Genomic DNA, 22,272 nt, shown 5'->3' on the forward strand with positions numbered 1-22,272 from the left:
TTAATTTCAGTAATATCATTTCTTTGGTTGGATTAAAATTCTGTTTAGCATTCAGATGTGTATGCATATATTTAGTACAAGAGAATGTTAATTATGTGACAAAGTAACAGTTTAGATAAAGAACAAATTTAGCATTGATACGCATAAAACAAAAAAATTCGAGGAAATCGATTTATGGAACGGATAACGGCAACCGTGGTCGGTTTTTTCGATGCGCGGTATGGACTATTAAAAACAGTCTACAAGACTCCATCTGAGGACACAACGTGGTAGTGCCGGGTTCGATCCTTGGACCCCTCTTTTTTCTTTGCCATTTTTCCTTCTTGGGGTCGACTCAGCATCGTTTACAGTGGGTACACGTGATTCACTCTGGAGTAGAGCGACTATGCCATCCACACTATCTCTCTGGACATATTACCAGTTATGGCCGGTCCTAAAGTAAGTGGTTCTTACACCTTTATCCTATATAACACGAGGTCATGGATATGTATTAACAAAAAATTATTAGACTATTTGAATCCACTCGGGATGAGATTCGTTCGGACGACAGGAGTGAATATAACCCCTATAATCTATGATTAACTATATGATGAAAAGTAGGGAAGGAAACATCAACAGAGAGATAATGGTACAGTCCACAAAAAAATGAACTACTATAAAACAATAAATTGGCACACTTTAGAAGTAGAGGTTAATTAACATTTAACAAAGATACTGCTTAATTCGTTCACGGTTACCTTCGATTTGCCAGTTTAGAATTATAATGCGCTGACTAATAAATCATTTTAACAGATACTGCTGATACAAGACTTCTCCTCATTTCATTCTCATTTTACCCAACTTGTCGCGTGTTGAACATCATCCCCCATCTTCTTAAATTTTTCCCTGATATTGCTTCTTATTTTTTTCTTTCACTCCAAATAATTTGCAGGAGAGTACCGTCCAACTTATTCGTCAATTGTGTTCCGCTGACGGTATATGGCATAACCTCTTCTTCATAAGTACCTACTTACTACGAAAAGATTTTCGGTATAACCTTGAACACGGTTCATCATTTCACAGTTGAAAATAGATGTGTGAATGTAGTGCGATTTTCTAATATCGCATCGTGTGTGAGATAATTTTTGTTGTAAGGTTTGAAAGAATGCCATGTAATATTTTCAACAAAAGAAAAGATACTAAATTAGTTGGCTTTCATTTGACTTTCAGCAAACTGGCTATGATCGTCATAGGTTTTTTTCACAGGAAGTTTCGGTGTGAAAGAACGACATTTCATTCATTTTAACTTGAACTTCCAATGTAGTAAGCAAACCAACCATTTCACTACATCTCTAATCTTTAATTTCAATTCAAAACTTATACTTATCAATTTTCACTAATCAACCTCTTTGTTTGCAACAATCGCACAAACGCATGCAATAGTATATCATCGCGCCTAACTTTCTGTAAATGAAACGATAATTGGTAGTTTCTTTATAATTTGTAAGCTATTCAATGCTCAATGAATGAAAGTGTTAACAGTCGAATATATTTAAAGGACGCATAATGGTTCTAATTTAGTTTATATATAGGTACATAACCCGGAAGATGCTACTTCCGCATAGATAGGTAGGTATATACTTTTAAATTTTCATTATCGAAAGTTGTTATCCAACAGATGTTCTAGTAAAACACACATACACATACCTATCATTTTTTGGCGAAGACCGCTTAAATCAATATTAAAGTCACTTTCGTTCTTATACTCCAATTTATGGCACACTTACCATCTTCTCTTGCAAGTTCTACACAATAAATTAGGATACGCATCGTCAATAAATAGAAACAACAATACAATAATTAATGAAGTGTATCTACTTTCTTCTTATGATTTACAAGGTAAAAACTGCCAAGATCAAAGGTTGTAATAGTTGACCCGTCCAAAATTTATTGTGCTAATTAATCACTAACTGCATTGTAAGTGTAACTCAAAATTGCATTAAGTGCTTATGTAAATAAGATTTACGATTAGTACGTCGCCTTAATGGAAGTAGAAGTTTTTTCATTATAATTATTTATGGCGAAGTTCATTCAAGCGAAATAATTTCTTCAAATGGCAGATTCTAGTGGATGGTGTACTAATTCTGTTTTTGTTTCAGAAGGATGGCTGCCTATACGAACACATCCGTTGGGGAGAAGCTTTCGTGATCGTCTATTCTGTGAACGACAGACACAGCTTTCGTGAAGCGCGAGAGCTTTTAGGTCAATTATCGAAGTTAAAATTACCGTCGTATTACACAAGCCTTCTGTTAGGAAATAAACGAGATTTAGACCATTGCAGGTATGTAGTCATATTAGGTAGGTATATTGTTATAATTTTGATGTAGTTTATTTTGTTTAACTTCTTCTTTTTTCTAATTTAACTAGTTATAATCGGATTAATTGTCAAGTTTGATTATGCGTTAACTCTTTCCATATCGTTGAAAATATTCTTTGGAATATCATGAATATTTCATATGTTAACAATCTTAAACGAATAAATTAAATTATATATGATATAATTCAGTAGGGGAAGAAAACCAAAAAAAGTTGTTTCCTTCCCTTCCCTCTAGAAAGATATTTTCGCTTAGGTGGCAAATGAACTGATTTAAATGAATTAGATCCCGTGAAGATCTTCTTTTTTTATATATTGAATTTATCTTACAACATTGTTTATAAATGAATAAACAAAGCTTACAAGATGTTTAACTTTTATGGTCTGTAACTTAACTTCATCTTCATAACCCAGATAATGCTGAAGTGGTTTTTCATTAACACAATTGAATAGAATGATAATAATTAAACAATATTCCACAAAGGCGTTAATTATGACCATATTGAACGATTGCGTCTAATTTTTTGCAAAAATAATGATGTCCTTTTAAAAGGACAGTAGCGTAATCGACTACTAAGAGGATGTTTTATTTTGTTTATTTTTATTATTCAATTACAAATGTTGCAACAAACTTTAAAAAATAGGAAACTTCTATTGATACATTCTACAACACAGTACATATAAAAAAGAAACAAAACACAAAAAAAACATAATAAAAATCATTGGCTGTGGTATAATTTAAAACAACCTTTCGGATGCAACGCAACTTGACATTTCTCGCATTGAAACTGCACTTTTTTATGACATTGCCCGCAACGACTTTGCTTTTCTTTGTATACAACCAAGTGGTCAAATCGGTCATATCTTGAAAATTCATTTGCCAATCTGGAAGGTTTGGCAACTCCTCTTCTTGTAGACTTTTTGTAAGTCTCCAGCAGGTTCATTGCGACCGCTCTTCGAAAACTTAGCTGATCCTTGGTTCCCCTGTTCAATCTATGTAGCTGCCAGGCATTTTGCATAGCCATGTCAATGCACTGGCAGATCAATGGGAAGTACCATTTTTTTCCTAGGATGGAGATCCGGTATAAACTTATGTTTTGGTCGCACCTGTCGACTCCCCCCATATTTACGTTATAGGTTTTGATTATGCCAGGTTGCTCAATATTGACTTTGCTTTTTTCTTTGTAAGAGTATCTCTTCACTTGATTGGTGGGGTGAACGTTGAGAGCATTGGATGCAACATTTACCACACTGTTATCATTCTACTTGCAAACGATGATTCCGTTATTAGATCTTGCAAAGTCAAATGTCCCTCTGGCCGTTTTCTTCATTTTCTTGCTCTCAGGGGACATTTTCCTGTTCTATTTTCTCGCACCGTACCAGTCGCTTTTATACCACGAGTTTCAAGTTCACTCAAGAGAGGAATAGACGTGAAGAAATTATCAAAGAAGAGATGAAATGTCATGTTTTGCCAGCGGCTCTGCAAAAATATCTGCATATTCGTGAATTACGCTGGATCCTAATCCCATAGCTTTATAATTTTCTGGCAGAGTTGTAGATGCACCTTGATAAGGATTGAACCAATTCACGTAGCCTAGACGCGTAGTTGCAGTCCAAAACTTATAGCCCCATCTGATTGGTTTGCCACGTATGAATTGCTTACAACTAGGTCGCCCGTAATAAGGAATCATTGATTCATCAATGCTGTGGTTTTCTTGCAAAGGTGCAAACTCCATAAACTTTTCATTCAGCAGGTTCAGTAGGGGTCGAACTTTCGCAAATTTGTCATCTTTTTGCAAATCGGTATTATCACAGCAATGTATGTTTTTCATGATATAGTTGAATCGATCCCGCGAAATTGCAGATGTAACGGCTGTATTGCGCGTGTCGTTCAAATTCTCCCAGAACATTTGTCGCCGTGATAAAACCACGTACCCACTGAGAATCAGCACTCCTATAAAGCATCTAAGCTCATCCTTGCTCATGTCACCAACCGCATTCTTTTGAGCCGCATACAAGTTTGAATAATTTAGAATCAGAGATAATGTTTCATCATCAAAGAAACATTCGAACAATTGCAATGGCGTCAAATGATTTGTTGGCCCACAATCACTTGCAAATTCTCTAAAAAATTTTTGGGCCCAGATCTTCCTTTGTCCAAGAAAGTTGTGTTTCTTGGGTTTTTTGGCCTTGCGTTTTTTTGCCGGCAACTGAGGCAAGTCATCGTCCGAGCTATCCTCCGATTCAATCTCTTTTCCACACGTATCTTGGTCGACAATTTTTGTGAACTTACGCTTTTTTTTCGACGGACGCGGCAAGTCATACTCTGAGCTATCCTGCGGTTCGGTGAGATTCCGTTTTATTGTCGAGAGGGGCAAGTCATCCTCGGAGCATCATTCTTCGATTCTGTATCTTCCCCGGATGGATCTTTGTCAATGATGACGTCTACGTTGGAGCGCAGCTGACCTCCAGGTAAGTTATTCATGGTGACGTTGTCTTCATCGCCAGAATCCTCATCGGTTACGATGGCGTTTGCATCCTCAGGTGGATAGAGGACAATTCCATCTGGGAGCCTCGGAATATCATTCAGATTCTCCAACTCCTCCAAAAGCTTGTGAAGCTTCAAAGGTCGAGTATAAGAAATCACAACCAATATATCGCAAATGCCACATTTCCCGGAGGGCACTGCATGTGATGTGAAATACAAATTTAAATGGTAGGTTGATTGAAAACTTTGGTAAAAAGCGAATTATACAAAAAAAAGACATACCTACAAAAAAATGGAAATTGTACTCGTATGTTCCTACCGTCCTTTTAAAAGGACGCCCATATTTGAGATCAATTTCCAAGAAATTTTTTGAGGTTATGGAACAGTACATACATCGAAGCTGATGGTGGGACATAGTTTTAGCCCTCAAATACTTGCATGCAGTACAATATAGAAACAACAATAGTGATAATATACTTACTTCCAGTAATCCATGTTGTGTCAAAAATAATGCACCTCAAACAGACACTAGTGAACACTCAACCTTGGGCAGTTGGCGCGAACAATATACGACATTAGCACTGGTGATTCTTTCCAATTGTAACACCGGTGGCGGCAGCTATGTAACTTTTCGCGAAACTTTTGAAAATAATTAAAATGTTAGTGTCCTTTTAAAAGGACAGTAGCACATTTGGAACCCATAAGCTTTCTTTCATATAGCGAAAACCCGAAGTCAATATAAGGTCTAGAGACTGATCTATAGCACGAACCACAGACAGACGGGCGGAAATGTGACGACATAAGCGCTCTACTTTTGTGGGTTGTGCTAAAAACCAATTTCTTCAGCGAGTAGTATCTGCGCGAGACTTAATTAGTAACTACATAATCTAGCTACGGTCCTGATTCTCCCAATTAAGGACGGCATACTATTCATGATAACCAATAGGAGGTCGCCACTGACAAATTGCAAATGCAAAGTAAAATTATATCTAACTTTGAGAATGACGTATGCAATCATTTTTTAGGGTGGTTCTTGAAAATATAATTTCTACATACATTACTCTAGAGCAGTGTTTTCAACTTTTTCGAACACGCGACCCCTTTGCACGTTGAAAAATTCTGGCGACCCCCTGGCGGCTTAAATAAATTATGTCAATTACGTCAATTAAACACTACGTATTTGATTTTCATTAGTTTGGGACCTACATCGATCGAAAATGAACTAGCCACCTATACTTAATAAAGGAAAATGATCGCAATTTTATCTTCTGATTTAAATGATGTGCTTAATTAAGTAATCAAATTTCGAGCTTTACATCGTACAGTAGTTTGTTTCTACTTCCATGGTTCAAATTCTAATAATCGTACGGGGCTGTTGCCACGTACACCAACACGATGCTGTTCTCTTTGCGTGCAAACCTTTTAAAAGCTAAGGATGAAACCACAGCAAACCTTGGGAAACTGAGTTTATGGTCACTTTGAAAAAAATATGTACGAATCTTTTCCTTGTGTTCAGAAGATTGTCGAACAAATTGCAATGGACCATTCGTTGGTAGGAAGCTCTCACATTTCTTGCATAATTCAGAACTCGCAAAATTTGCAAGATAGACTAACAAGTTATTTTCCAGAGCTGTTCAGATCTGAAGGAAACAAATTGCAGTCTTTCGAATGAAGAGAAATTATATATAATAGCGCTGTGTTTATTTCGTCTGGCAGGATGGAATTTTCAGAAATCTTAATTAAGGTAGACAAGGGCGGTCTTTTTTTTGTGTAATTAACATTTGTAGTTAATTTGTCGTTGGTCTATGTAACGTTATAGGGATTATTGTGTCATACGAGAAAGCGGTCAAGGTCGTTTTTGTTTACATTTTTATTTTATTTAATTGAAAACTAGCATCTTGTTGAGGGAAAAAAGTTGCCATAATAATGTGTCATTTATTTTGAATATCTTTTTAAATAAACTTCGGTCAAAAATAAAAACAATTGTGCAAAATTTCGTTTTTTTTTCAGGATATCTCTGAAAGTAGTCGGAATGATTTAAGTTTTAAAACAGCATTTTTTGAAGCATCAAAATGCGCAACTATGCCCAATTTAAAGTACCTATACCTATCTTTTAGTTTCCGAGATCCCTATGGTGACCCGTGAATTTAAATCAGCCTGTATAGGTGAAGTTCATTTTTTTTTCAATTATTTTTTACATTGAACTGTAATAGTTATTTCCATAAATGTTAGGAAAATTCACATTACTGGCGAGGAAATATTGAAGTATGAGGACCCTTTGGAGCCGAGTACTTTAATTTCCGAGTCAAGTATTGTTATTTTATTGACCAGCTTTGCATTAAATTTTACACGAAATCGTCTTTTTTAATATAAAATATCAATTTTCATATAGACCTTTTGATTTCTGGTAAAATGAAATACGGCTCTGCAACAAAAGTTCAACTACACCACTGAAAAGTTTGAGTTTTTTTTATTATGTTTTAAGGAAATCGTGTATTTAGAAAGGAGTGCATGTTTTAGTATAGGGGGAAACCTTAACCTTAATGCTAAAAACGAAGTTTTCCAATCGCTTTCAAAATTTGCATCTGAGTAACTTGTGCGCCACTCCCCACAGAATATTAACGGAGAAATTTTCTATCTACTTCAATTTTACATGGTGCAATGTGCTCGTTTTGTGAAAATTTGCACGCCAACTAAAAGAGTATTTCCTAGAATTGTTAAATGTATAGTTTACTTTGTTATCAATCTTGCTTTGTTAAATCATTTAAGTGACGGTTCTGTTTTAATTTATGGGCACTTCAATTACTTTTATTAAATGGTTGATGTAATTTGTTAGCGGTATGAATGCGTTTTAATGGGCAAAAACTGTGTTTTTCGTAGAAAAATGTTATTCGAGATAAGAGAATTCCGCGTAAAATGTTATACGTGATGTTAAGGAGGGATCGTAACCGGGATTGGCTGTTCTTGTTGCTACGCTTAGAAAAACCTCGTCCTGCGTTGTTTCGTATTTTTCGACAAGTAAAGTTCATAACGTTTTAGTCAAGAAGTCAGCAGAGTTCGAGTGAAATTTGGGTGAAAGAATTTTATCGAAGTTATTTGTTTGTTGTTTCGAACAGCATTCGTCTCATCGGTCGTGTATTTGGCCAGCCAGTCCAATTCAGTGCAGATAAATTTTCCTTGGTTCACGAAGAGGAAATAGGTTAAAAAAAAGTGTAGTACACTAAGAATGTGAGTGCGTTAGTTCTCTGTCTCAATTAGTGGTTTTTGGGATTTGTAACAGAAAACTGTGAATGGTTTTAGATAACATTGTTATCGAACCCTTATGCGGGGTGGGTAAAACGGACTTTGTTATAGTCCACTTTTTTTGCGAGAATCTTGTTATAAATTTTATTTGTGTTTTTTTAGAGTAAATTTAGTCTGTGGTCATTCCTGTAACTAATGTGTTTATTCGACCCCTTTAACGGATCCAGATAGATGTCTCATGTTTATTTCAGGTGTCTTCAAAATGTATCTAAGTATGTCTTTTGGAATTTAAGGAATTTCATCGTGGCCATTATTTGCCATAGGATTTGGAGATTGGTTTACTATAGTACCACACAAGCAATACTAGTGGAATTCCAACAAATTGTTATCCAATTTTACAAAAAAAATTATGCGATTGCATTTGCTCGGGAACCTGTAAAAATCCAATATCCGACCGGCCCTCGAGATCTTCAGGCAACTACGTAGCTGAAAATCGTAGCGACCTTTCTTTTATCCTTAAGAACATGTGTACCCATTTTCAAAGCGATCGGACGTTTCTAAACAAATTATTGTGCACACAGACCGACAGACAGCAATACAAAATTCTAAACGATTTCGAGGATCGTTAATAAATACGCACCTAACATATGTCATGCCAATAGTAAAAAGTAACTGTCACTTTAATAAGTCACAAAAACAGTTCAGTGCAAAAACGTCCAGGAGGTGGTTTGACATGGTTCTTTTGATTCATAGCTACATTATTTGCTTGTATAAATTTGACTTGGGGGGATACGTGTATTTTTTTCAGAATGACAAGTCATTCCAAATTGAGATAGATAGCCACTAATAAAAATAAAATGGGCAAATTTTGGTTTTTGCCGGTTATATGAAAGTATTCGGAATTCATTTTCCAATAGCGTTAGATTCGTCTCCAAAATGGGCATCCATTTCACCGACTGGGTTCCGATATCCTAACGACCACCCCCATCTTGTGCATACGTTGTGACTGTACTGAGTAAAGGTCACGTCGGCTTTCATATTTTCGCTGTTGATGAAAAACGGCAACTATTGCCGTATGTCTGATTCGGTTTAAACTCATCAGTTTGATTTACGCCGTGATGATTCGATTGTAAAGCAAACGAAATGGCATCTAAGAAAGAAAAATTAGGTCAGGGACAGTTTTTTAATTTATCTGCCTATAAAGATCAATGGTACACTGTTTATTACATTAGTTATAAAATTGTGCATTCTTCTGTTAAAATTGACACAACTTTCACATATTTAATACTACGACATGAAATATCCGTTCTTTGAAATATATCTAATGAACGTTCCACCAATAATAAAGTACATGGAGCAATATAATAAACATAACATGTACAATGCTATAACTAACAGATACAGTTAAGAGTCATGTTCTCATAAAAGAATCAGTTGTTGATGGCTTGTCAATGTTTGATTACCTAGATTAATAGGTAAAGCTTTTACTTAATGATGTTACCCTTTAACCTTGGTCAAAGAAAGTGGCGCCTTCATGGTAACTGAAAACCTTAAAGAATGCAAGTATAAATAGGTCTTTGATTGTTTCTTTTATATTAAAACTCCACGTGAAGAACTTTAAAAATATGATTAATGCTTATAGCTGCCTTACCGTTTTTCTATTTCGGCGAAATTAATAAAGAATACGTCCGACGTTTTACTCAATAATATTTTATCCATTTAATGATTGACATCCAAAATTGATGCCTACAATAAATTACATAATACAACGTACGTACTATGAAAGATTTTATTGTTTTTTTAGCTGTTCTAAAGCACTTTCCAATTTGGATCTTAGAATTTCGGTGACGTCTCGAAATGAAATGATTACATTTTTGTCCTGTCGGGGAGTGAGCCCAAATATCTCGGGCTTACGCAAATGATACCTTACAATGTGAAAGTTCTTGAAATTCGAGCGATGTTTTAAAATTTTTTAATGCAGTTGCAATGCCATTTTATATTATTTTCAACAAAGAAATCTTTACATAAATCGTACTTGTTGCTTTAAAAGAAAGTAATTCAATAATTTATAGTCTTTAACACCCACCTCTTCGAAAGTCTACAAGATTACGTTTGTATACGGTCAGAAACGGAATTTATATCAATTGTTTTAGGTAATATCATTAAAGTCCCATATTTTAAAATCGTAAAAGAGATTAATTACGAATTGGAGACACATTACATATGTTTAAACCAGTAATTAGTGTAGTGAAATTACTCTTCAAGTCAGGTTTGAGTAATAAAATGATGGAAAGTGACTTAGCTCGCACTTATCCTGTTTTTCTATAACACTAAATTATATTTATTATACACAACAGTAGGTTTTTTTCAAATCTTTGTAAGTGTTATAATTGCCCTCGGCTAAAGCTTAATGTAGGTATGCAATAAGTTAATAAACAAAATTTCCTTTTATTTTTATTAAGTAAAAGCGGTTAATTCTACGTCAGTGTGAAGTTTAAGTAATGCTACACAATCAGCAAATTAAGTCAATTTACCGTATTTGTCAAACCCAACCTGTGAATATTTACGATGTGAAAAGTGAAAACTGGTAGGGTAACTCCGCAATGGACACATCAATTCATCACTTTGCAATAATCATTTAACGACTTGCAGTATAAAATTTAATCACCAATTAGTCTGGAATGCCTGCTAAATTTGTTAATTTTTTGTTACGAGTTAGATTTGACAATGACAAATGTGCAACGCGTAGAATTTTCGCATCATTTACGATTGTCATCTCGGAGGGTGCGGATAACTGTTCATAACCGCTAATTAAGCGCTTCACCCATCGCTTACGGTCGTAATACCTACGCATACCAGGACTTTGTTTGACAAGAATTGATTTGGCACATATTTCCTGCAAATAAACTGTGTTAATTTAGATACCTAAGTTACAAGTTGTCCCACTTCCGTGTCGATATTCTTAAATATGTCTCTACCTTCGAGCTGTATATAAAATCTTTATATTCACGTCTTTCCGCTATTCCCTACTTCACGAATATTCGAATTTAATTCCTTTAATACAACCATAACGCTTCCCAAAAGACGTCTTAAAAATTATTTTCTTATATCTGATTTAGTGGACTGCTTATACGAATTTCCATGCTGCCATGGAAATGTCTTCTGATTTTTGTTCATAAAATCACAGCGACTTCAGAAATAAAATGAATTTGGTTGAAAAAGAATGTTGTTGCCAATTCAGTAGTTTGTGACAGAAACAGACGAAAAGTCGCTACTTACAAGGGCTATTGCAAAGAATATGAAAAGTTATTGACCATAGATGAATAAGAAGAATACAAAATCTTAAATGTATCGATAATGCTAGCATGTATATGAAGGAAATGTCAAACTTAAATCTTCTACCATTGCTGCGATTAAAAATTGATTTGGCAGCATACCTTAAATTACGTGCGTTTGTGGAGCTTTCAAACAAAGGACAGGTTGTAACAGATGCAGCTTAGCCGTTTTTAAAAATAAATTTGGCTTAGAATTTGTGTTTTGGTCGAAATAGAGCAATTGCCACGTGTACCGATTTACAGCTAACGTGAACGAAAATATATTTCGCGATAACGAGCCATAACGCGGTTCAAGGTCATTTGTGTTCAGAAATTAGTTCACTTTCGCTTTTTCTCGTGGGTGAGATTAAAATAGTGAAAGAAGTGGGAAAGCTAGAGATTCTTGTTTGATTTCGAGAATCGAAACGTGCCATTTAGGTTCGAAAGTTGATTTTTGAGAACCATCCTGACCCATTTTAAGTGCCTTGAAACTGAAGTAAAGAATTAGTAGTTTAACTGCGGGTAAAAATAAAAGTAGCGCGAACTCCGAAAGGTCAAATAAGTCGTAGAGAAAAGTTTAAGTAAATTCAGGCTTGTGACGAATTATGAGTCATATGCAAATTTATACGTGTGTGAAGAAACATGTTACACTAAATTCCGGGCCGAAGAAAAACTGTTTAGCAGCCCTACTCCTAGCAAGGTCGTTCATTTACGAGTGGCAAAATTTACGCGAAGGAACATTTTCGAGTCTGGGAAGCGCTTATCAATGAAATGCGGTATTAAATAAACTGACATTAAAACTCAATGTGATAAACAGCGAAGTTTTTTCGGATCACTAACAACAACAGCCGGTAGCAGGCAAGTTTCCCTAAGGCATTGTGCGATCAATCAAATTTGTGTACAGGGTGAGTCAACGATTGCGCGGAGTAACTTTTTCGATAGAGTGCTTTTGTATTATGATATAGTTGAATATTCTCCACATTTTAAAAATATTTGGAATTATACATGGTGCGCCCACAAAGTAGGGCGCCTAGATGGTAATTTTTTTTAAATAGAACATCCTGTATTTGAATGCATTTTTGAATTCTACGTGTAATTGTACGTCATTTTTATTATATGGTTAATATCCGAAAAACTAGTAGTTTTAAAGATAATTCCATTTGTAAGAAAAATTGGGCATTTGCAAGCGTCAGTATATTGTCAAAATTATTACTTAAATTTTGATTACAGGTTTTATATCTTTATCCTGGGTTAAGTAAAAGTCAAATAAATACATCTACTATAACACATTAAAAAAATAGCTTACAGGGTGTTTTTTTTGTAGATCCAAAGTTACAAAACTTCATATTAAAAAATCTCACTTTTTTTAAATGGAACACCCTGTATATTTTTTTGTCAACTTTTAGCGCTTCCAAAAACCATCAACTTTTGATAATAATGTCCTACACCTATCTCTGATATGTTTCAAAATATCTTGGTATTCCTGGTGTTTATATTCTAATCTTAAATAAGTTATATGTAATTTACATAATAACGAGGTGGCCATGCAAAAAAAATGCAATTTTTATCTTCCTCGTCCAAAGCTAAAGCTGTTTGTAGCCATTTCTAGTGCAACGATTCACTTTTTCCTAATGCCAAATCGGTAGTTAAAATGATTCAATCTGCTTAAGTAACAATTACTACTATCTACCACTACAATTTCATAAATCCCATTACCTGCAGTCACGTCCAATCTGTATCTTCTTCGAATCGAATTTGTAGATTGTGATACCATGACGCGATTAGTTTTAATTCCTTCTGAAGCTATTGTTTCGTTGAATGTACTCTTGGTTTGGGTGACTGAGTGAATGTACTCTTAGCGTGTTAAGAATAGTTGGTGCCATTGGGATTGAGAAAATGTCACTTTTGCTTTTGTCGTTGAAATGACATGTTCCAATTTTTGCGAAAGTTGTTATTTGAATTGGAATATTCTAGAGTCGTCACGCTGAAATTGTTTAAAATAATTATCTCAGCGTCTTTACGTGAATGAGGATTGGCGGTCTCCTCTTGAGGTAAATTTATTTTTATAGCATTCCTTCTTTGTTAAAACGTTACTTTTTAGGTTATGCCATATGTTTTAATTTAATTACCTACCTATTTTTGTTTTACCTGTATCGCAATTCAAAACCCATTTATTAATGGGGTACGTAAGTTGAATCAATTGGATTTGGGTTTGATTTTGTGATTGTGGTTTTTAGATGTATCTTTTGTGTAGCGAGCATCAACCACTTCTTTCGATACCGTTCTATTAGGGAATGCTAAAACGAGTTCACCAATCTATGATTAACATGTCTGCTTAGTAGGATCTCATCTAACACTTAGTATTGGCGATCAGACGTTCTGCAATGCAATGTATCTTTTGTCGTGTCTTTTTCGCTGCTGTACATTTTTGCTACCGTCATTACGAATTGCTCTGCCATATTACATGAAATATAGGAGTTGATAATCGACTACAAATTGTCTGTTATTTTATCTTTTGCCTTTGTCGTCAGTGTAATTACGAAGTAATTCAGTTAGTTAATTTATTTATCTTCCTATCTGTAGATGAGATTAATTAGGTTACCTATAGCTTGTAAGTAAACATCTTTGCTGAAAATTTGCATTTAGTTAAGTGCAACCTTGCCCATAACTGGTAATTTATTTACTATTGTATGCAATTAAATATCTTTTGTGTAGATTCTTTGCCAATACAAACTACCCAGTAGTTCCCGAGGATTCTCAAAGCTTGCGTCGCCACGCTACGGGACCACCTCTTCCGATCCATCGGTTGGGGTAGTAACGTTTAGGGAATCTATGATGCCATGGTTGCAGTGGGCAGGTGCGCCATCATGTTGAAACCAGCGGCGTTCACGGAATACCTGCAAGAACGTTATTAAATTTTGATCCCCCCTTATTGGTGTAACATCATAAAAGATGATGTCCTACAATTCCTATATCTACAAATTGATTGACATTCTGTGTTGGCTTCTTATGAGAAGAACTGCTTGGGGGTTTTCGTCTCCCCACTCGCGAATGTGCTTAACATTAACGTAACAAAATTTGTGCGAGATTAAAATTTACTTTTGCATGCCCGTTTAGGTGTGCGTAATCTTGGAGTAAGAATTTTAGAAAAATGTTGATCAAATCGGAAAGGGAATACCTAGAAAGCTATTTGAAAACGTGCCATCCGTCTTTTTTCTTGGGGTAGCTCCTAAACTCAACATGTTGATTTGTTTGCCAAAATATTTGTTTTCTCTATCAGTCAATATTTTTCTCCATACTACACTTTGTGTAGTCAACTTCATCCATTTGCAAATTATAGAAATAGCAAATCTGAGTACCTAAAACAGTATGTTGATCCAAACAGTTAGATAGACTAGATTAGATGCTGGTTCCGATTTCTTGACCACTTATTTAATTAAATCCCTACTACGCATATGCTACACTAAATGCATTCGATTCGTACCACTATTCCAACCCCGACGGATCGACGCGCCACAACTTTGGCCGACTTTTTGCGAAATTTTAAGTGGATAAGTGATTCAGGACATTTGTCTCCGTAACGCAAACTGGTGGTGGAGGGTTGAAATGGCCTAACTGATATACTTAAGACCGAGTCTTGGTTTCAACTGACAGTTGCTAAAAAATCATTTTTAGGTAAACACGTAAGTTACAGTAAAAGTTTCACAATCGGTAAAGAAAGAGAAAAATGATTATTGAAATTATTGATGTTAGACGGGCGTATGATTTCCCAAAGGCTCAATTGCCAGTAACAATAATTAACGCTAATCGAACACACAAATGCGTAGGGCTTGTTGAAGAAAAATCATGTTCTCAATTTTGAATTGAATTAATCAATGCTAACTGAAAAGAAATTACCTTGCGGTAAAATTTGATCTTTATTGATGAAAGGTCAAAGATGGTATTCCATGAACAATAAATTGCACGCCCTTGAAACGGATCCGATTTTGACATTTCTGTTATGCGATTCACGTCCAAATTTATTTTCTAATCATTTTGGTTCAATAACGAAAAAATAAATACAATAACTTTAATGACGAATTGATTCAGATTTTGAACTACCTGCTATTTTCCAGACAAATCTGCGTCGATGATGGACACGAACTCTCTCTACAATATGGGTGCCAGTTTTACGAGGTCAGCGCCGCCGAAAACTTCGCCGGTGTATCCTTAGCCTTTCAGTCTCTACTAAGGGAAGCGAAATCCGTACAGTTACTAAAATCGTTACCAATTCGAAGAAAGCTAGGAGTGAACAGCGTATCTAAAGTGTTGGGGAACATCTTCGGCAAGAACTCCAAAGGTGACCGAAAAAAGCGACCCTCACTAAGTATATAAATAAATTTGCGAAACACCGATAGGTACAAAAAACGTTTCTATAAATTAAAGTTCCTTCCCGTTTATTCATAAGCATTAATGTATATGTTACATATATGAAACTGCCTGAAAAAATGTGATACAAATTGATTAAATCAAAATTCTTATTTATTAGTGCGTATTTTATGAAGATGTAGCAATTAACAATAACCATAGTAGTCTAGATGTAGGTTCAATGTAATAATCGATCTCATGTTAAAAATATGGATTATCTAAAATTATATCATTTAGAAATGTTGTAAATAAGACGTACACAATTGAATACTAAAAATAATACACTATAGTGTACCTGTAAATATTTAGCATACTTTTTATACTAATGTAAGGAAATATCCGTTTTAAATTTTGTTTCATATGAGATATGAAAATAAAAAAAAGTATTTAAATGTTCTCTTTAATTGCTGATTAATTTGGACACAAGTTTCCTTATATGCTCAATCTATTTTTAAATTGAAATTTAAAGGTATCATTCCTTAGGGCATTCATTATATTAAGTGAAATACCCCCGATCTATACAGAGGTAAATGATGCTAATCGATTTTATTTCCGACGTTGAAGAATTCCGGAGTTAATTAAAGCTGTCTCTGATTGTACATTATTTAAATTACAAGCGTATAGGATGACATGGCGTATTAAGACGTACGGTATGCGCTAGGGTGAAAGTGCTCAAATATCCGTTTGAAGAAATTGCACAAGTTGTTGAAATTGCGGTTACGGAATGGAAAATAATAATTATATTACAATCATGGTTTTTTCATACGATCGACCCTCCTCCACTAATATCCGATTGCCAGAGTGTGACCCCAATATCCACATTATTATATAAATCGACAAACGCAAATGTTAAAAAAATAAGCGCACAGTAACTGGAATTTCAAGATACCGGTAAAGAGGTGCAATTAGGAGTAGAAGACTTAACAACCGGCGCCACAAATAATTACCAATTACTGTAGTTACCTAACCGTGGCAGATATACCATTATACATTCTAAATGAATCAATACTATTGCAAATTTTTAATATCAACTTATGGGAGAAGGCATTATGGGAAACTTGGGAGCAGGAAAGTTAATCAAGCTTGGTGCAAACTTTCTTTGAATTTGGATAGATTTATAGATGCAATTTGGCTGTAAGTCTAAGAGGTGCAGTTGCTGCACTAGGAAACCGGTAGATGTTGTACATTGTTTAACAAGAAATAGCACTTAGAAATCACTATTTCTGTAACGTTTCGGATTTTTTCATGTATTCTCATAACGTAACTCGAATTTTAAGAGTTTTGAAAGTTAGTAATGCACTCGGCTATTATAAGTCTAATTGGATCTAAAAGCGCGTTAAATAAGTATATTGAGAAAGTAGGTGGTGTCCATTTACATGCTCTTTACTTGATGAAAAAATACAAATTCTTGCACACCTCAGGAATATTGCGGCGTGCACTCGCAAACTATATATTATGTCTGCCTGGGCTGCCAAAAATAAGTTTTGGATGTCGAAACGTCCGAAATCATTTTTATTTTTCTACAAAAGGTAAGGCGAATGGTTAAACCATTCAAAAAAACATGCTTTGCATTCATTGGAAATATTCACTTTATGTATAAATGAAATCGGCGATCGACCTCAAATCCGGCTACTGGAAAGTGCGTTTGGAAGAAGATCAAGACCGATGACAGTGTTATCAACATTTTCCGGCGTTTCCTACCAGTTCAGGGCGATTTGAAACAAGTTAAAAAAGTAATCGTAAACGATTTACACTAAGCGTATTTTCACTTGCATTCATTTCCTATTTGTAAGATGCAACTTCTGTTAAAATCGTAAAGATCCGGCCACAAATATGAAAGATAGCGTTGGATAGGTGCAATCCATTTTTGACGTGCTACTTCAATTTCAGTTTATAAGAAGAATTTCATTTCAATGTTTTCCATAAATAAGAAAGTTGGCACTGCGCATGCGCAAACCTAAATTTTGAAACTAACGTTAGATTTTCAAGTTCCAAGTGGCTATGTATCAAATTTCGTTTAAATACTTTTATAAATAAAAAAGTTTGCAATTCGGTTTATAAATGGTCGACATGCGAAAAAGGCACTGTGAATTTTGAATCGATTCGACTCAACTTTTGGCATTGCGTATTACATGGCTAAAGCTATGCCCATATTGAATTTCGTGCAATTCAGTTCATAACTAACGGAGATGTCAAAGAGATCGGACATTTTTAAACAAATTTATCGTTCACACGAACAGAGACATGGACAGACATACAAAGGAACAGACGGACAGGACCAACAGACAGACGACAGGATCGTTAATAAACGGCAAAAGTAAAATTATGGAACATGTAAAAAACGGTTTTTTGTTTTTTTTACAATAACTTTTTTAGCAATAAACGCAGAAAAAATTCCTTCCTTGGTGCAAGCCTCGACACCATAACGAACCAAATAGCGAAAAAATTAGAACAAGAGGTCTTAAGAAAAGAACTAGCAGCGTCTCAACGAACGAGCGGACGGACGGACGGACAAAGTGGTCACAATTTTTTGTTATTTTTGTGGAAATGCGCTAAAAAGTTGCAGGGTGTATGTGTGTTATCGAAATTTTTTGTGCATAACTTTCGTTTCAATGGTCGCAATTTTGTTCTACGTAAAGAAGATACACAGGAAATTTTGTGAAATTCTGATTATTTTCTCACATTTTCTGGACCACCAATTTTCTCGAAATCCTCGTCGAATTCATAATTCTTTTTCACACTCCGGCATCAAATTTCGTCATTTTGAGGTAAGTATTTTGGAAACATTTTTGCAAAACCCTTGATGCGTTTATGGTTCTTGAGAAAAAAATTAAAAAGTGGTGCACCCTCGAGGGTTTTTGTAAGGGAAGTTTCTATCTATTACACTCACTTTTTTTAGCTTTGAATAAATGCACATTGGACTCAAACATTGAATAATTTTATATTCAAAGCTCAAATGCTTTAATAATTCGCTAAACGGTACCTTAAACACCTGCATGAATGCAACCAAAGAGGCGAGCTTGAAATGTGGGTATACTTACGTGCCCCCTGCCTCGCTTAATGGATGAATCAAGTGTCAAGAATGAATTCCTATGACTAACTTGAGGCGTTGAGTGTAATTCTAATTAGTCAATGCTTGAGGTTTGATGTTTAAAATTGGAAGTTGGAACAATTGCATGAAAGTGTTAAGCACAGACCATCTTACGAGAGTTATTACTTAGTGCCTTTGTTTATTATGCTATAAGTTGTAACAAATATAGCAAACAAGCTCCTGGATCACTGAAAAGTAATTCAGCTTTTCCATTCTGTTGTAGTTGGGTTCTTTCTAGAGTTCTAATTAATTAATAACAAAAGAGTTTTTTGAACTTTATTAAAACAAGTATGACGAGCGACACGACCTCTTGTGCGCAAGTTTCAAAGAACAGGAACAGTGTTAAATCCAATGAATAAAGAATACCAGGAAGGAGCATACTCAGGTTGTATACAAGAGAGAGTGCGATGGAAGTTGTAGCAATTTGAAATAGTGTGTAGGGTAGGTAGTAGATAGTTAGGGTAGTTCAGGTTAGAGCTGTATGATATTTTGCATAGTTTTAGGCAAATTTAACACTAGATTTAACAATAATTTAGTTATCATAAGGTCATTTCCCACTTGGAAATTCTTGGGATATCAATTTTGGGAAAAACGTATATTTTTCGAGGTAGAGTAGATTGGGTTAGCTTTTCGTGCGGCTAGGGAGATAGAGAATTATAATTATTGGAATTCACTGTTTATCAGGATTTATCTCCTAGCTCCTGTATCTGATACTGGTTGGCTGATCGAATTGATGGTATAGTTGGGAATCAGTATAAGTAGTTTGTTTTATCAGATTTGAAGCAGCCTGAAGGTAAATTTAATTACAACTTTTCTAAATTATTAAAGCTATCATTTACAGAGAATACCAATTGGGAATTTGATTAGTGTATATAGTTAGGAAACAACGTCGAATTAGAATATTAGGATGGTAGTCATAAGTTTGAGGTAAGATAAATAATTGATAGGTAGTGTAGTATTAAAACTTTGTAATTTGTAGTTTAGGAACATTGCGGACGAGTTGCAAGCTATAACATCTAGGTAAGAATTAGGTATCTCTTAAGCTAGATATAGAGTATCTCATAACTTTCAGCTTTTTTTGTTCCGCTGCCTGAAATCTGGCACTTACTGGTACCTTACCTTGCTGCATCTGCGTTTGTTCTGAAATAAAGTGGGAGAATAAAAATTAATTAATCATAATTAACCTGTATTTACATACTTACAATTTTTGTGGCTTTGAGTTGATGAACCCTCTTCAAGGGCTATGTAAACTGAAATCAAAAGAGTTAATTCTTACCATTTAATTACAGATAATTACATTCATGATAATACTTACCTGTGAAGGAAAATTCGTTTTGTTCTCAGTTTGGGAGGTCTATTTGTACTAACCTCTATTTGGCCCAAATATAAACAGGGTGCGGGGCTAGCTAGCGAATCCAGAACCCGTATTAATTACCGTAGTAAGATATTGTTGACACTGTTGATTTTTGCGGTGTGGACGAATTAATCCTATTAGTTTTTTCCTTTATTATTGTTACCGTGCTTCACACCACAATTATAATTTGTAGTTACATACTAGGTAATCATATTTAATTTTAAATCGAAATACAGACGTAGGTATTAAATTCCTCTCTGCCACAATACCTAGTTTTTTTACACCTTCATTATGCTATGCTTGGAAGAGCCTATCCTCCTTGATCAAGAGGATTTATTACCTCGCTAGATCTGGCGCCCTTAAGATTTGAGTTTTGTAGTAGCAAGTTTTCCTGGCAGAATACCGAACTTTACGTCCCTCACGTTGAATGTTAGCCGGCTACTGAGTATAAATCCAAGTTTAGTAGTGAATTTGTATTCTCCTAATCAGATAGTAATTTTATTTCGCAGCAAAGTCGGCCATTTGCAAAAGCCACTTATGACTCATTTTTATTGTGGTTTTTGCAGTGACATAAAATAATGGTTAGTTGTTGTGCTTGTGGTTGCTCCAAAACGGAAAAAAATAAAAGTTTGGGAATTAGATTTCATGTGTAAGTATTGATACCAATATTATTTTTATATAGGTAGTACATGTAAATTTACAAATTTTTTATCGGAATGTAGTTTGAGGTTAGTTAAACAAAAGTCATAGGCGGAGTAAACACATGGGGGTTTAGATTGTTTTCGTGTAAAATTCTTTATAATAAAATTGTATCCTTCTACAACTGTTAGGTAGGTACGCCACTGGAACAGGAAACTACTGTCCGCCATTTGCAAAACCCATCGCGGTCGCACGTATATTGTTGATATTCTACTGGTATTCTTTATTCATTGGTTAAATCACTGCAAGTGCAATAGGTATTGTTCAAAATGTCCGTCAAAACCATCAGGAAAACGACAGTACATTCAACGTTTTGTTTGCAGTAGCGGAAAATCAGAATACCTATAAGTTTAAGAACAATTCTTCCTCGAATCAATTTCTTTTTCTTCGATTATGTACCTACTCTGGTTCCGGAAGATGATAAACAAATAGTATCTGATGCCGATGCCGCATTACATTCTCTAAAAATACATTACCCCATAGACGCTTTTTCTTGCGTCGGTTAGTTGAAACAGAATTAAATATATGAAAATCGTTAGATGTCGAACAACAATAACTTAGATGCGATCCGCTTGTATAGTTTGTTAAAAGATTCCAAAGCATCACTGATTTATAAACATTTAATTTTTTATTTTGTTGATTTCTATACGGTTTTGAAAAACGGAAAATTATAAGTAGGTAATCGTATGTACAGATACAGTATTTTTTTCTCTAAAAAAACGTATAGGTACCTACTTAGGTAGACCTTTGCTCTAAAATGATTAGGGAAGCTAGTAATTGACTATAACATAACGATATTACCATTGAAATCCCTACGCTGCGTCGCGCTAGGCACCACCCAGTGGCCAGTATAACACTTTCTGTGTACATCATAACTCGCGAACGGTTTCCAATTTTCCAATTCTCTTTTCATGTTTATCACCCAAAAGGGAGAACTGATTAAATGTTCAGTGACCCAGGACATGTTACAGACGGCCGGCCGGACAGTAGCTCCTGGGCTACTAAAAATTTAATCAGTTCTACTTTGGGTAATGATAAACCATTGTATAGTGCAGCGATTCTCAAACTTTTTGCAATCGCGACCCCTTATCTTCTGGGTCTGATGACCGCGACCCCCTATAGTACTTAATCCTATTGTTAATGCCATTGAGGAACTCTGTTAAATTAACTACACGCTAAACTAAATATTTTTTATTTATTGTTAGCGAGTTGAATACATACGGGGTGTCAATTTTAAAACTATGCAGTCGGCCATATTTTCCAAACTAAAGAAGATATTGAAAATCGCGCAAAACCGTTTCGGGGGTATCGAGGGTGAACCAG

The 22,272-nt window shown here is 35.0% G+C and overlaps 1 protein-coding gene across 1 annotated transcript; it reads left to right on the forward strand.

Annotated features, from left to right (window-relative positions):
* Nucleotides 1–423: 423 nt before the first annotated feature.
* On the forward strand, nt 424–16,141 carry LOC116166443 (ras-related and estrogen-regulated growth inhibitor-like). Its single transcript, XM_031481396.1, has 3 exons — nt 424–438; nt 2,139–2,320; nt 15,514–16,141. The coding sequence occupies exons 1-3, from the start codon at nt 424–426 to the stop codon at nt 15,770–15,772; spliced, it is 456 nt and encodes a 151-aa protein (XP_031337256.1). The 3' UTR covers nt 15,773–16,141.
* Nucleotides 16,142–22,272: the final 6,131 nt, after the last annotated feature.

Source organism: Photinus pyralis, unplaced genomic scaffold, assembly GCF_008802855.1.
Source record: "Photinus pyralis isolate 1611_PpyrPB1 unplaced genomic scaffold, Ppyr1.3 Ppyr1.4_LG1, whole genome shotgun sequence".
Lineage (NCBI taxonomy): Eukaryota > Metazoa > Arthropoda > Insecta > Coleoptera > Lampyridae > Photinus > Photinus pyralis.

What these genes read in the sequence shown, in the direction of transcription:
- LOC116166443 (XM_031481396.1), top strand. An exon ending in CGAGATTTAGACCATTGCAG is followed by an intron (nt 2,321 to 15,513) that starts GTATGTAGTCAT and finishes GCTATTTTCCAG; the next exon opens with ACAAATCTGCGTCGATGATG.